General features: G+C 46.0%; 1 protein-coding gene across 7 annotated transcripts in view; it reads right to left on the bottom strand.

Moving 5' to 3' along the window:
* FRMD4A (FERM domain containing 4A) overlaps positions 1-16,530 on the bottom strand; it is a 449,083-nt gene that overhangs the window by 10,863 nt on the left and 421,690 nt on the right. For all 7 annotated transcript variants that reach the window (XM_081210651.1, XM_081210652.1, XM_081210650.1 and 4 more), the window contains exons 17-21: positions 12,632-12,860; positions 10,374-10,430; positions 5,482-5,719; positions 3,838-4,002; positions 1,221-2,080 (exon numbers count right to left, since the gene is read on the bottom strand). In XM_081210651.1, coding sequence (XP_081066777.1) covers positions 1,221-2,080; positions 3,838-4,002; positions 5,482-5,719; positions 10,374-10,430; positions 12,632-12,860 — 1,549 coding nt within the window. The remainder of the gene's footprint in view (positions 1-1,220; positions 2,081-3,837; positions 4,003-5,481; positions 5,720-10,373; positions 10,431-12,631; positions 12,861-16,530) is intronic.

Genomic DNA, 16,530 nt, shown 5'->3' with positions numbered 1-16,530 from the left:
TACAATAGTCTGTCAAACATTAAAAGCTTCCCTAAACAGGGCTGCCTTCAGATGTCTTCTAAAAGTCTGGTAGTTGTTGTTCTCTTTGACACCTGGTGGGAGGGCGTTCCACAGGGAGGGCGCCACTACCGAGAAGGCCCTCTGCCTGGTTTCCTGGTTTCCTTGGCTTCTCGCAGCGAGGGAACTGCCAGAAGGCCCTTGGAGCTGGACCTCAGTGTCCGGGTGGAACGATGGGAGTGGAGACGCTCCTTCAGGAAGAATTAGAAGAGCATTCTCATCATAATTTGGTAATGAAATCCATTTGTCTTCAGTTTTAAATAATAATGCTTAGCATTTATATAGTGCTTTAGAGTGCTCCAAGGGTTTCACATGCTGTATTTTGACTAACCTATGCAACACAGCTTCATATTGTGAGGAGTGGGAGGGCTGGAGCTGAGAGAGAAAAGCTCAGCTGAGACCAGTGAATGAGTCAGGGCAAAAGCAAGATTTTGAACAGGTGAGTATCATGGCCATGACTACTTGTAAAGAAGCTCTATTGATTACTCCCAGGTCAACGAGGATAAGATTGCACCTTTGGTTACACCAGTTGCAGCAGTTTTAGATTTCAGTAACAACAGTCGTGTACTTTTTTCATCACCTTTTAAGAACTCATTTGAACTGTCCTTCTGTTGATTCACCCTGCTTCACATGACAAGCGAATAACAAACAGAACTTCTACCTTTATTGCTAAAACCTTTGACTAACATGCCCCTTCCTCCCCCTATCGGCATTCATGGATAGTGAAAAGCACATATTGTATAACTGTGCCAGTGTTTACCAAATTGCTGATTGCTGGGGCCATGCTTTTTCTCCTGAATTACAACTGATGACACACTTTACACCTGCACTTGAAAAGTTTAGTGTCTCAGAGCGCAAGAATTACCCATCCTCAGGAGAGTCCCTGTGTTTCTGCCTGTGTTACTGAAGTTTAGCTCCTGCTTAGAAAGCAACAAGCTCAATACAGTGACTCATGCAGAGACCCATGAATACCCTCCTCTGATTGTGAGTAATTTGGCTGTGTCTTTGTGTTAGGAGTCATTTGATTGTGACGGATGCAGACCTAGGGCTGCTCAGAAGGCCACACCACCAGAGCAGTGAGATGTGGGGGTGGTTTGGTTATGTTGTACATGTGGAACCCCCAGGAATGACTCTTGTATATGGGTGCAAATCATCTTCCTCACCTGACGTTGCTTTGCACATCTGAGGCATCCTTGTTACCCTGCTGTGCGCCACGAAGGTGCTTTGAGAGGAGGTGCTGTACTGGGAGCTGCTATCCGACGAAGTGGAGCTAGTGTGCGACAAGCGGCTATGGTCTTTGTGGGAAGCTGTGGACCGGTGGTACCACAGCCTCAGCTCATCTGACACCATTGTCCTTCCCGACCCCTTCTCGTGACCCTCTCTGCCCAAAGACGGAGTCCTGATGATCTGAGAACGGGAGGGGGTCAGCCTGACGGAGTCCGCTTCCTCCCCATGCCAGTTTTCTTTAAACATTCCCCCCGCCGTGTAGGAGTTAGATGTTTTAAACTGTGCCTTCACGCTGTAGTGTCCCTCCTGGTCATTCTCCAGGCTGCGCACAACCACCGGCGTGGAGCTCCCTTCGATGTAGAGAGGGTACTCCTTGATCCTGTACTGGGAGGACGGCTGGCTCTGGCTGTGCAGATAGACTCCGTGGTGGCCAGTCCCGTTCCTGGCAGCCAGGTTGGGCATGCTCCCTGAATTGGAGGAGACCAGGTTCCCTGCCGACTTGTGCCTCTGCCTCTGCCGTTCCCGGGCTTTGGAGGGGGAATCCTCAGCCAGGGTGGAATAGTTGGCATTCATCTGAGCAGGGTAGTAGTGCTCAGAGCTGGAATGGCTGGTGCAGGAGGAGCAGTCGTCCATTGGGTCAGAGCCATTGCTGCTGCGAGTCCGAGGGGTGTAGAAATCGGGGCTCCCCGTCTCGTTTTCTGACCCAACGAGCTTCCCTTGGGACTCTAAACTGGAGCTTCTGTGTCTAAAGTGCTGTGCTAAACTATGTAACCTAGTAGGGCTGATGTCCACAGACCTGCAAGCACAGAAAAAAGGGTGTAATTATAAACTGCTCCAGTAGTTTTGCCTACAGTTGTGGTGTGGAATGAGTACACTTATGGTGGCAAAGGAAGGCTAACAGAAAGAGAACAATTAAAGGCTGCCTGACCCTGAGCTATAGGGACTCCAGCCTTTTAGCTGCAGAATGAAGGTGGGATCTCTGAAATCAATTATTCTTTGTAATTGTGTCTAACCACAAATTTGGGGTCAGTTCACCATAGCATAGAATCATAGAGTTGGAAGAGACCACAAGGGCCATCGAGTCCAACCCCCTGCCAAGCAGGAAACACCATCAGAGCACTCCTGACATATGGTTGTCAAGCCTCTGCTTAAAGACCTCCAAAGAAGGAGACTCCACCACACTCCAGAGAGTTTGCTTACAAAAAGACATTGTCATGGTTAACTCTGTAGTATGTTTGCATAATATCTGAAGAAAATACAGTGGAGTCTAGGCCTGACAGTGTAAAGATGCCACCGGTCACCATAAGCTGGCAGAATTCAGAATACAGGAAGTATGCGAAAGCCGCCTGCATTAAGCATCACAGCCAGCCAATAATGACACCTCTGGAAGTCCAGGCTAACAGCTTCTTACATGGTGACAGCAGGGAATCTTTTGCACTTCTTCCTCTTCTGAAGTAGAGGTTTCACATCCTTTACTTGGGGGGGGGGGGGAGAAATGAGTCAAATTCCCAATGAGAAACCGTTAGTGTAAGTCCCTAAGGTGGAGAGATGTGAAAGCTCCATATTGGACAAAATGGGAAGCGCCAATAAATTTAAAACTCATCTATTTCTATGAATTCTCCCATTTGGAGAGGGAAAATAACACATCCACCTAAATTTAATGAGTGGATAAGGTTCCCTTTAGGTCTGCCATTCCACACGCCCTGAAGCATCTGATGCTGAACACCCGTCAAAATCCTACCTAATAAGATTTTATTTATGCATTACATTTGTATCTCACTCATATGCTTCCCCTTGTACATTCTATAAGAGATACTGACAGGCCCAAGGTCACCCAAGAAGCATCATAGCTGAGTGCAGATGTGATATTGCCTAATAAATACACAAAACCACCCATCCAGATACTGCTTCCTTGTTTTTGTAAGCAAATAATCCCATTGCTTCCAACATTGTTTGGCTGGATTCCATGACCAAATGTTTTCTAGAACTTGCGAAATGGCATCATGTGAAAACAACTGTGGTAACACTTTTCTGCTATGTGGTACATTTCTTTTTGACCTTTGGCCACTTCCAGTTCCAAGTGAACACATATAGAGCACCTGTACCCAGGTAAAACAGCTGCTCAACTTATGTGGGGGATACGTCCCGGGAATCGTGCCTAAAGCCAAAATCACCAAAATAGCAAAAATGACCGAAAGAATCAGAAAGACCAAAATTTAAATAAGGAATGGGGAAAATACACAAATTAAATGAACGCAAGTTGAAGGCATACTGTATGCAACTTTTTGGGATGTGAAGGGATTTCAAGAACATAATTTTAATCTATTTTTCAAACTTGATTTAGCTAAAAGGCTCCTATCCCTCCCCAAAATATCAGAATCTTTGTTTTAGCTGAAACAGAACTGAGGACTGGGAGCACAATCCAATTCAGAGCAACTCCTGAGCACCCTGATGAAATTTAAGCCGGCTTTAGGAATTCCAGGCTCCATATTTAACATTTGGTAGGGGGTGGGAGAGGAGAAGCTGAGGACCTATTGGACTGGGAGAACTTACCTAGTGGAATGCACATAATGTGGACTGCGTACCCGTAGATCTGGTGTTGTTGGCATGCTGGACTGGGAGTTCCAATGGGGCAGATTCCGAATGGGGCTGTTGTGTAGGGAGTTGCTCCCTCCACCCTCTGCACAGCTCCCAGTGCTGGGAAGCCGCTTGTGACTGCTGCACACAAAAGGAAACATAGTGATCAGGGCAGCTTGTATACTTTATTACATGGGCATAGGAGAAAACAAAATAAGCGTTTTTGAGTACGACGACAATTCTCATTTCTTAAGTCTAGCAGACTTGACAGGTCCTATTTCAGCAGCCCAATGCGACTCTTCTTACAGCTGGGGAGTGAGAGAGAGGGGGTTGCCTGACGTCATCTAGAGGCTGGCAAAAGTGCAATTCACTCAAGGGAATTCTGGGCTCACTGTTCATGCTTTTAGACATTACTACACTAATTTTCTGCTAAATTACTCTGCATTGCTCCTTTTTCTAACAACAATAAGCTAAGGCACAAATAATGTGCCAAATAAAGCACAGGAAGTGCTGGAAGACACAGAGAGGACCTCATTGAGTGATATTTTTGTTTTGCTATTTGGGAGTGGCAGCCACTATTATTATTAATTTACCTGCCCTTCACCTTAAGCTCCCATAGTGGCTTATAACAATTAAAGCACAGCATTAAAAACAGTTTAAAACAACTTGCAATCACAGAAATAAGGTGGGTCCTAAAAATGCACACCTCAAGTGTCAAAAGCCAGGGTAAAGTTGCAAAATGAAGATGCCAGACTTACCTCTGCAGTAAGAGGGCTCCATAGCTTAGGGCAGAGCTTTCCAAACTTTTCATGTTGCTGACACACTTTGGAAACATGCATCATCTCACAGCACAGCAATTCAGTTTTACTAGCAAACCAGAGGTTAAACTAACCCTTTTCCAGGCCTGGGAGGAGCATTTGGCACATAGGGAAGGGCCTCTCTTGGGCCACCACAACCAAGATGGCCGCTCCGCCAATGTAAATACTCAAGAGGACCTGTAGGCAAGTCTTTCGGATATCTGGGGCCTGGGGTTGTTTATGGCTTTAAACATTAGCATGAGCACCTTGAATTAAGCACCTTCCATCATGGAGATGCAGAGGCATTAGCCAAATCAACTATGTTTTGCATCGAGGTGCTGTTTCCTCAAATGTCTTCATCAGAGCTACTTCCACAGCTGAAGAAGCAAGCTGCAGTTTATTAATGACTAGAGTTATACCTTCGTTTTCCAACAGCTTTGTTCTCGAATGTTTTGGTTCCCAAACAATGCAAACCCGGAAGTGACTGTTCCGGTTTGCAAACTATTTTTGGAAGCCGAACATCCAGTGGGGCTTCAGTAGCTTCCGATTGAAGCCGTGCTTTGGTTTCTGAACAGTTTGGAAGTCGAATGGACTTCTGGAACGGATTCCGTTCGACTTCCAGGGTACGACTGTACTACTTTGCAGTGACTAACCTCTTTGGCTTTTGGGACTGCTGAAGAAACTTCTGGGAATGTGGGGTCCCTTCCAACTCTGCAGTTCTGTGAGTCTAAGTATCCTACTGCACATCCATGAAATTTGCTTACAAAGCCTTTATAAATGGGTGCTACATGATAAGGAAATGTCTGTCTCCATTATGACTTACCTGGAATGGCTGTGTGAAGAGCGCTTCTTGACCTTCTCATAGGGTTCATCCAAGGATGACTCGCTCCACATCTTGGGCTTGAGGGGGGACTTGTCATAGTCCTTCTTCTGGTAGTGCACCTGCCTGAGTCCCTCCAGGGACTGCGGAGGAGCTGGTCTATTATGCAACGGGGGACGGGGAGGGAGTCCTTTGTGAGGGGACTGTAAAGGGGATATCGTGCTGGTAACCTGAGTGTCTTCTGAAATGGGAAAAAAGAGGAAAACTAAAGGACAGGAACACTATTTTGTTTAAATACTTTTTGCATGGCCTTTTAGAAGATGAGAGGTCCATGCTTCAAGGAGCTTACAATTAAAAAGATTGATACAGGTGTAAAGAGGTAGAATGTATGTTCATTTTAAGGCCTTTTTTTAAGTATATGTGTATAAATCCTATGCATAACTAAAATACAGATGCCATACTACTTTACTGTGCTCAAAGCAGCTTATATAAAAAATACAACAGAGCAATTTAAAACCACAATTAAATGTAAGCCTAGAAAACAGTAAAGCACCACAGCAAATTCAACAGTCAAGTAATACATGAGTTCAAGACAGCTCTTCATATCGCCAATCTCCAAATGCCAGTCAGAATAAAAGAGTTTTGCAACTCTTTTGAGAAACAATGAGGGAAGAGTTAATTCCGATCTACCCTGGGAGGTTCTGCCAAAGCTTTGGGTCAGATGCAGTGAACAGCCTGCTTCTTGCTGCTGATGTCTTCAGCCTTGCTAGATGGACAGCATTCGTCCCCATACTCTACACCACCATAGCTGGCTTCGACAGATCATTTACTTGGAACATCTTCTGAGACTGAAGCTGGCCCACCTCCCACCTCTCTTCTCCTCAGGAAGTGCTGAAAGCCTGCAGTTCAGAGGTGAGGGAGAGACTTCGCCAGGCAAGGCCTCCCTCCACCTGCCTTGCCCCACCCTCTGGTCTCGGCTTCTCAATTTGTATTGTATTATTTTATGTACCGTGGCTTGCCATTGTTTTATGGATTATAGTTTAGAAATTATTTATTGTAACGAGTGGATTTCTGTTTAACTTTTATATGTTATTATTATTATTTAATACTATTCTAATGATTGTTGAATGTTACTTTTTTGATGTAGGTTGCCTATTTTAAAGTTATGTTTTATTATCACATTTTGTATTGCATTAGATTGTTATAAGATATACATTTTTTATTTTTTTCAGCTTGTAAACCACCTTGAGTATTGTAAGATAGAAAGACCGTATACAAATTAAAAATGATGATCATGATGGGTATGTTTTTCAGTGCAGCAAAATACCCACAAGTGACAGTATGATATCGTTCTACAAGGGGTGTGGCGTCTGCTTGAACATTTGGTTGCAGGAAATTGTGCCTACTTTTCAGTTGAAAAAGGTTATTTGGATATTTGGGTAGTGACTGCTCGAAATAAAATCATCCCAAACTATCTTGGAAATGTTACTTTAAACAAAAACAATTTTGTGAGGTAGGCTCAGAGAAAAACATATAGTACAGGATTCTCCAGGGAGATTATATAGACAGGAGAGTGTCCTGGAAGTCTTGCTACATGAGCTACTTACTATATGAGTTCTTACAACCTTAGGCGATGATCCAGCCAAAGCCAAGTACATTTAAGTCCCATTGATGTTAAGGCAGAGATAAATGTACTTTAAACTTCTCCCACTAAAACCAATGAGAAGTGTCGAGATTCGACAGGATTCTGCCCCAACTCCTTTGATAATAATAATAATAATAATAATTTATTATTTGTACCCCACCCATCTGGCTGGGTTTCCTCAGCCACTCTGGGCGGCTTCCAACAAAGATGAAAGATACACTAAAATGTCACATATTAAAAACTTCCCTGAACAGGGCTGCCTTCAGATGTCTTCTGATTGTCAGGTAGATGTTTATCGCTTTGACATCTGATGGGAGGGTGTTCCACAGGGCGGGCGCCACTACCAAGAAGGCCCTCTGCCTTGTTCCCTGTAACTTGGCCTCTCGCAGTGAGGGAACCACCAGTAGGCCCTCGGAGCTGGACCTCAGTGTCCGGGCAGAACGATGGGGGTGGAGACGCTCCTTCAGATATACTGGACCGAGGCCGTTTAGGGCTTTAAAGGTCAGCACCAACACTTTGAATTGTGCTCGGAAACGTACTGGGAGCCAATGTAGGTCTTTCAAGACCGGTGTTATATGGTCTCGGCGGCCACTCCCAGTCACCAGTCTAGCTGCCGCATTCTGGATTAGTTGTAGTTTCCGGGTCACCTTCAAAGGTAGCCCCATGTAGAGCGCATTGCAGTAGTCCAAGCGGGAGATAACCAGAGCATGCACCACTCTGGCGAGACAGTCTGCAGGCAGATAGGGTCTCAGCCTACGTACCAGATGGAGCTGATAAACAGCTGCCCTGGACACAGATTTAACCTGTGCCTCCATGGACAGCTGTGAGTCCAAAATGACTCCCAGGCTGTGCACCTGGTCCTTCAGGGGCACAGTTACCCCATTCAGGACCAGGGAATCCTCCACACCTGCCCGCCTCCTGTCCCCCAAAAACAGTACTTCTGTCTTGTCAGGATTCAACCTCAATCTGTTAGCCGCCATCCATTCTCCAACCGCTTCCAGACACTCATGCAGGACCTTCACCACCTTCACTGGTTCTGATTTAAAAGAGAGGTAGAGCTGGGTATCATCTGCATACTGATGAACACCCAGCCCAAACCCCCTGATGATCTCTCCCAGCAGCTGCATGTATATGTTGAAAAGCATGGGGGAGAGGACAGAACCCTGAGGCACCCCACAAGTGAGAGCCCAGGGGTCTGAACACTCATCCCCCACCACCACTTTCTGAACATGGCCCAGGAGGAAGGAGCGAAACCACTGTATGACAGTGTCCCCAGCTCCCAGGCCCTCAAGAAGGTCCAGAAGGATGTTATGGTCGATGGTATCAAACGCTGCTGAGAGATCCAGCAGAACTAGGAAACAGCTCTCACCTTTGTCCCTAGCCCGCCGGAGATCATCAACCAGTGCGACCAAGGCAGTTTCAGTCCCATGATGAGGCCTGAATCCCGACTGGAAGGGATCCAAATGGTCCGCTTCTTCCAGGCGTGCCTGGAGTTGTTCAGCAACCACTCGCTCAATTACCTTGCCCAAGAATGGAAGATTTGAGACTGGGCGATAACTGGCCATCGTGGCTGCATCTAAAGATGGTTTTTTAAGAAGCGGTTTAATAACCGCCTCTTTCAGCGGGTCTGGGAAGGCTCCCTCACGGAGGGAAGCATTCACCACCCCACGAAGCCCATCGCCCAGTCCTTCCCGGCTAGCTTTTATAAGCCAGGATGGGCAAGGATCAAGGAGACAGGTGGTTGGCTTCACTCGTCCAAGCAGCCTGTCCACATCCTCGGAGGTAACAGATTGGAATTGATCCCACACAACTTGACTAGACAGGACTCTAGCACTCTCCCGCCCTGGCCCTGCTCCCACGGTGGAGTCTACTTCTTCCCGAATCTGAGCGATTTTATCTGCAAAAAACTTTGCAAAATCATTGCAGGAGATCATGTGGCCCGTACTGGGCCCCGATGTCGCAGGTGGTTCCGCTAAATTGTGAACCACCTGAAAAAGTCTCCTGCTGCTGTTTTCTGCAGATGCAATAGAGGCAGCGAAGAAAGTCTTCTTCGCCGTCGCTATCGCCACTTGGTAGGCTCGACGTTGAGCTCTAACCTGTGTCCGGTCAGATTTGGAATGAGTTATCCGCCACCGGCGCTCTAGCCGTCTCAACGATTGTTTCATTGCCCTCAGATCCGTGGAAAACCACGGGGCTCTCCGGGCTCCATGCAATCGGAGAGGGCGCTTCGGAGCCAAACAGTCAATAGCCCTGGTTAACTCCACATTCCAGCGGGCCACCAGGGAATCGGCTGAAAGGCCATCAACATGGGATAAAGCATCCCCTACCACTCTCTGGAAACCATTTGGATCCATTAAGTGGCGGGGGCGGACCATCCGAATTGGTCCCACCTCCCTGCAGAGGGGAAGGGTCGCAGAGAAGTCCAGTTGCACTAGGAAGTGATCTGACCATGGCACTTCTTTCGTTTCGCTTTTACTTAGTGTCAGATCACCAACATCCATAGACGTAAACACCAGGTCCAAGGCATGTCTGCAGCTATGAGTTGGGCCAGACTTATTCAGGGACAGCCCCATGGAGGCCATGCTTTCCACGAAGTCCCGAGCGGCCCCTTGTAAGGTTGTGTTGGCGTGGATGTTAAAATCCCCTAGGACAACCAAGCTAGGTGTCTCCAGGAGAACATCCGCCACGACCTGAAGCAGCTCGGACAGGGAATCCTTGGTGCAGCGGGGAGGTCGGTACACCAAAAGGAATCCTGTACTGCCCCTATTGCCCAACTTCCAGAACATGCACTCGGAAAACTGGGTCTTCCCAATAGGACGCCTGGTGCAAACTAATGACTTCCTAAAAATCACTGCAACCCCCCTCCCTGCCCACATGACCTGGGTTGCTGTGCGTAAGAGAAATCTGGTGGGCAAGCGGCGGCAAGGACAGGCCCATCTGCTTCATCCAACCAAGTCTCTGTTACACATGCCAGGTCAAGTCCTCCATCCATGATCAAGTCATGGATGGCAGTGGTCTTATGAATCATTGACCTGGCATTGCACAGCAACACTTTCAGGTCATGTGGGTATCCCTTGCTGATTCTAGTATCCATCCGGTCAGGACCAGACCTGGAGGCAGGGATAGTCCTCAGACAACGACTAAACCTGCCTCCTCTGTAATGACATGGTCTGGTCTTTGACACAACACAAGCTTCTTTTTTTCAGCAGAGACATAAAATACAATATATAGCAATGAATGTCGTACATACCATCCTCCAGAACGAGAGCGTCCGAGAGTGAACTGTCCTCACTGGCAATATTTCCATCTGTCAAGTGAAAACACATACGGAGGTTACTGTGTAGCTCCATGGTGTGGTGAAGCCCAGCATGATTTCACCAGCAGTAATCCACTCATGTCAGGCCATAAGAACAGCTCTTCTGATCCAGCATGCTTTCCCCATTAATATGCTTCCATGGACCTCACAAGCAGAGCAGGTAAGGATCAGCTCTTGCATGTTTGGCAGCAACTGATATTCAGAGGAATACTGCCCTTGAAATGTTCCCTTTTGTTGCTATGCAGCCCTGAAGAAACATATCTTCCCTGAATCTGCCCCTTTAAATACCCTTTTAGAAGCTATAGAAAGTGACCATTGCCACATCTTGTAGCAGCTGATTCCATGTTTTAATTCCATGCATTTATTTTGTCCTAAGTGGACTGTCCTTCCATTTTTCTGTGTGATTCTGAGTTAATCTAGCATTATGAGTAAGGGAGACATTTTGCTGTCTCTCCACTTTCCTGCTGTTTATGACTTCAGAATTCAGCTGTTTCCTAGCTAATAAGTCCCAATTGCTGTTGTGTGTCTTCATAAGGGAAATTTTGGGTTCCTTGTTATACACCTTTTACAGCTCTATTATATCCTTTTTAAGATGGGATACAAACGGTACACAGTATCCCAAGTGTGATTGCACCAGTGACTGATATAAAGGCATTATGATCATTCTAAATACATGCAGGTCCCGCTACCTGAACAAAATGTGTTTACATCATGAGTTGATGATTTCCTTTGATCCCTGTGGGAAATTTTCTAATGCGTCTGAACCACAGAATTTTGACCCTAAAATGATGAGAAAATCCCCTGAAACCTGGCAGAAGGCAAACAAGGAAGGAATAAAAATGCTCTCTTATTTGTCTGATCTCTCTTCCTCCTTCCCACCATGGTTTCTGGTGTGGACAGCAACATACAAAAAAGTAAGGCTTCTCTACAGCTGCTTATTTGTTTACAGTACTGCGCAAGGGTTGGCTGCTTGGATATCTGAATCTGAGGTGTATATAGCGAGGTTTTGGTACCAATTCCTCGTGTTCAGATAAGTGAATTTTCATATAATGAGCATTTGTATAACAGGACCTGAGTATAATCACTAATGTCCCTTCTCTGGAAAGAACCAGCTAGATCAGAGCCCAACATTAGCCCTTTTATTTATTTATTTCACCAATTTCCCCACTGTTTAACACTTTAGCCTCAAAGCAGTGTTTAGCTTGAGCACATGAAGACTGAAAGTAAGGAGAAACAGAGGCATGCACACCTAGTATGGTAGGTGTGGTCAGTGGCGTAGCGTGGGTTGTCTGCACCCGGGGCAAGGCAAGTAATTTGCGCCCCCTAACCCGTTGATTTGCACCCCCTAATCCTAACCCCCAGGTGTTGCGCCCGGTGCGGCCGGCCCCCCCTGCACCCCCCACGCTACGCCACTGGGTGTGGTCATTCCATCTCAATTTTCTTGTGTTGAGGAGGAAGATCTGAAGGGGGCTTTTAATGAAGTATAATTTAGTTTAGAAGACGTATCTGGAATCCTGCCCCATCAGGATTACTTATTGCGAGGATGCAATTACTTACTACCACTGTATTTACGTGAATCACACCCTAACTTTTATGATGTAATTTGAACAAAAAAGGTGCACATTACATTTGTGTAAATATGGTACTTAAGCATGCTCAGCTAGAAAGCCTTAGAAAGCCTCTGAAGTGAAGGTGGTGCAGCATGGGGGGCATGGGGGGGGCTTGCATGCCACTGCCCCTACCCAACTTTAAGCCCTTGTGCATTCAGACTGAACGCCTGGAGAGGGCTGATGTCAAGTAGGGACTTTGCCCCTGCCCCAAAGTGCAGAGCACTGCATACTCACTTACGTTTCAATGTCATTCACCACTTTCCTTTTAAGCTGCTCACACATTTCTTAACAGTATCCATTAACTGAAATTTGTCTGTGAAAGGGTCTGAAGACACAACTTCAGATATGGAAGTTGAGGATCCAGGTGTGGCATGAAGAGCAGTCTGCCTGGCGCTCACCTATCAAAGTGCTGAAGTTTCATGGGAAGTTGAGGTTAGGAAGAAATATTTGTGTAATCCTTCCAGAAACCCACCTCCTCATCAGCTCCTTGGGAAGCATTGTCTTCTCCCGAGCAACCCACCCACCCCCAAATGATCATCAGGAAGAAAGATCAGAGTATCATGAAGTTTGGGTTCTGTTTACCATCTATGATCAAGGAGGCTCTTTGTGTTGGCTTCTTTCCAGATTTGATACGGTACTCGTTGATGGCATTTTCAATCTCCTGAAGTTTCTTCAGTGCATTCAGGTATGAGGTTTTCCTTTGTTTTTTCAGCTTCTTGCTGACATTTGGGTCGCTGGCTAGGCGTCGGGCAGCTTCCGTGATTTGGGACTGAATGGCAAATTCTCTCTCCAAGCGTTCCAGTTCAGCTTCCTGTCCAACAAGAAAGAGGCTTGTTGCTGTCAGTGCCTTAGCCATGGAGCATGTAAGAACAGAAGAAGAAGAACCTTGCTGGGTCAGGCCAAAAGCCCTCCAGGTCCACCAATGTTTCCACAGAGACCAGCCAAGAGGACTATGAGGCTGCCTATGCTTCTACAGGTGCAAAGTGTAGCAGCTTACTAACAGTACATCTGATCACGGGCAAGTTTGGCTGGTGTATACTGGGAAGATTTACAAAGCAACAGCTTTCTTCTATGTTACATTCCACAATGGCGCTACTAAAACAACTTTAGCTCATGTTGCTCAGTCTTGTGGATTTTAGTAGTATTGCACAAAATAAGTCAGTCAGTGCATCCATAGCAGTGAGCAGAGGAGGAATGACTGCTGGGAGGAGCACAGAGAGGAGAAACGCCCTGGTGCATCTGCAGCAGCACAACTGGATGCCTTCATCTGCCCCGCCTGCAACAAAACAGGTCTCTCCCATATTGGTCTCACAGCCACAGCAGGCGCTGCAACCTTCCAACAGTTGACTTCACCCCCAAAGGCACACACCTCCTTTGTCTCCCAGGACAGATGGATGCCAACACCACAAATAAGTAATGAAAAGTAGTTATGAACGTCCTATCTTGTCACTACAATGAACTGGGGGGGGGGCACACGACAATGACGATGACATCCATTTGACATAGTAAGGAGCACTCCCCTTCATCCACTCACATGGTTCCTCACAGAATTCTACCAGAGTGGTGCAGAATCAAACCACAGAGAAATGGCTGCACCAATCTGATAATGCATAAATTGGACCTTGGGAATCACAGCATTACAATCTTGACATTCCTGGGTCTTCATTCCATGGAATTTGCTAATTCAAAGTTGTGTAGTAAGACAATTGTGTGTTAACTGAGAAGTGAGCTGCACTTTTTCTTGGAGCATATGCACATGGTTTTCTGTAAGAAAAACTCAATGTGCAGGTTCCTGTGCATGTGTTGGGGCTCTGGGTAATCAGGACACCTGCACACCTGGAAGTCCTGATTCCATCCATACAGTCCCTATACATCAACAACATCTTGTGGGTTGCTGCTGCCTTACAGAGAATTGTGCATAATGTGCAGTTACTTTAGGAAGCAGATGCAGCATAGGCCTTGCTCCCCAGGGAACACACAGTTGACCTTCACATGAATAACACACAGAGAGAGCTAGTGTGGGCACTGAACACCACAGTAAATATTTGACGACAACTCACGACCAATCAGAAGGACAAGTTACACTGTAAAATCATACACGTGTTTCATGTACTCGCACAAACATGGAATCTCATGGAGAGGACTCTCTGTCTTTTAAAAACAAGTTTCTATCCCCGAGCGCTGGGAGGAAGGCACTTAATGAGGAAAAATCATCTGTTAGAGGCTAGGAATTAAAACCATCAATAGATAATCCTTCGATGTTTTGCAAAAGTTCAGTTTCTTCCTGCAGCATTTTTGCCCCTTCCCCACAGATGAATGAATCTAGTGGTCTATTTTATTATTTTCTATTTGTTATACTATTGAGGTTTCCATCAGAAGAATCTAAACTGCCTCGTATTAACTGGAGGCCTGTATATATAGCAGCAGCAGGGACATCAGAGAGCTGAGGAGAGGAGCTTTAACATCATGTTCCTCCGCCATCTCTCTTGGCTGCCTCAGTGAGCCAAGCACCACACTCTGTTTGGCCCAGGCAAGGAAAAACCTCACCCCTGAGAGATGGTGGCATCTACACTTTGGGGAGGCTCTTTTCCTCAGGCTTGTCTTAGGTCCACAAAGGACGGCTCCAGTAGAAACACCAGAGAGCTGGGAAGGGGGCCTTTAAGATGACATTCCCCCAGCATCTCCCGTGGTTGTTGCACCACAGAGATTAAGCTAATCGTTTTGTGTTCAGTTGCATACGCTTTGCACTGAATGGCATAACCTGTTGTAAGCAACTCTGGGGTTCATTCAGAGAGCAAGAGGCATGGCATGAATCTTTGAAAGAAATATATATTGCAGCTAGCAAAATGCTCATTATGTCAGCAGGTGGTCTATGAAAGTCTTGTTTATTGCACAGCTCCCCCTGAGTGCAGAGAGTATGTGTGCTCTCTGGCACCTGGGACAAGGAGGGCTGGGCCACACAGTGTGGGAACAGTATTGCCCTTGCTGCAACTGGGTCCCAAGAGCAGCAGCTCACCTTTTCCTCCAGTGGTGAATTTTCACTTTTACTGGATAAATTAAAAGTGTGCATTTTGAGGAGGAGGGTATACCTGCCCCTGGCGGCCCTAACGGTTAAGAACCAAGCCTGTTCCTGCCAACATAACCCTGTCCTGGGTTCTAGTTCTAAAGCAGCCTTCCTCAACTTGTGCCCTCCAGATGTTTTGGACCACATCTCCCATCCCCCAGCCAGCACAAGGAAACGCTGGGAACTAGCTATCATATGCTCTATGGAGAGAGATTGTCTATCTCTGTCAATCAGTGCCACAGTCACCGAAGAAGCCACACTGCTGTGAACTAATCTCTCTTCAAGACAATATGTCTCTCTGAAGTATTCATTCTGGACATCTTGGCTTAAAAATCTCCTTTGCTGTCAGTGATGAATCACCACTACTTTAAATCCATAGCTACAGTTCTCACAATGCTACAGACTGAATGGCTGTTCTGTATGTGTGGGTTTTTTTAGAAAGAGTTTTTGCTTTGAAGCTTTCATAAGCTCTGTCAACACTGAATTTATTAAATGTGTATTCAACACAATATATTTTAAGACTCAGATCCTGATCTGCCGCCTCACTACAGAAAATCTCCCACAATAGCCAGTGAAGGCAGCAGATGAAAGGCACCGTTAAAAATGAATGCATTTGATGTATGATTTTTCAATGGCCCAGTCTTATCGACCAAGCCTGCCACTTTCCCATGTGGATCATCTGCTAGGGCTGTTACCACATTAAGAAGAGGGAAAGTAGCAGCTCACTTTGCCGCTGGCTGTGCATACAGCAGGATTGGCAGCCAGTCATGATTCTTAACAAGTATACCCAGATGGCACATGTGTTTACCAACATGGATTTCATAGAATCATAGAGTTGGACTAGACCCCAAGGGCCATCGAGTCCAACCCCCTGCCAAGCAGGAAACACCATCAGAGCACTCATGACATATGGTTGTCAAGCCTCTGCTTAAAGACCTCCAAAGTAGGAGACGCCACCACACTCCTTGGCAGCAAATTCCACTGTCAAACAGCTCTTACTGTCAGGAAGTTCTTCCTAATGTTTAGGTGGAATCTTCTTTCTTGTAGTTTGTCATAGTATTACTATTTGTCATAGTATTACTTCACAGTTTCACATGGAACATTTAAAATTACCTAGGAATACACCTAAACATGTAATGAGTGGTCCTTACAATCAAAAGGCATGAGGCACAATTATAGATATTTGAGGTGCTCATTCTTTGCAAATTCTGATACAAACTGACCTGACACTCACCTTCTGGACCAGAACTCAGTTATCCTTCAGATTTCACACTTCATTTAATTTAGTGGTGCAATTCTTGGCTCAAAAAACATACCCAAATGTGTTTGAAAACCGATGTTTCTGAATTTTTGTGTGGATTTCATGGACAGAGCAGACTTCTGAATAAACACATATGAAAATGACACTAGATGGATT

This window comes from Podarcis bocagei, assembly GCF_964188305.1.
Source record: "Podarcis bocagei genome assembly, chromosome: 10".
NCBI lineage: Eukaryota > Metazoa > Chordata > Lepidosauria > Squamata > Lacertidae > Podarcis > Podarcis bocagei.
This window is presented reverse-complemented; position numbering and strand designations above follow the sequence as displayed.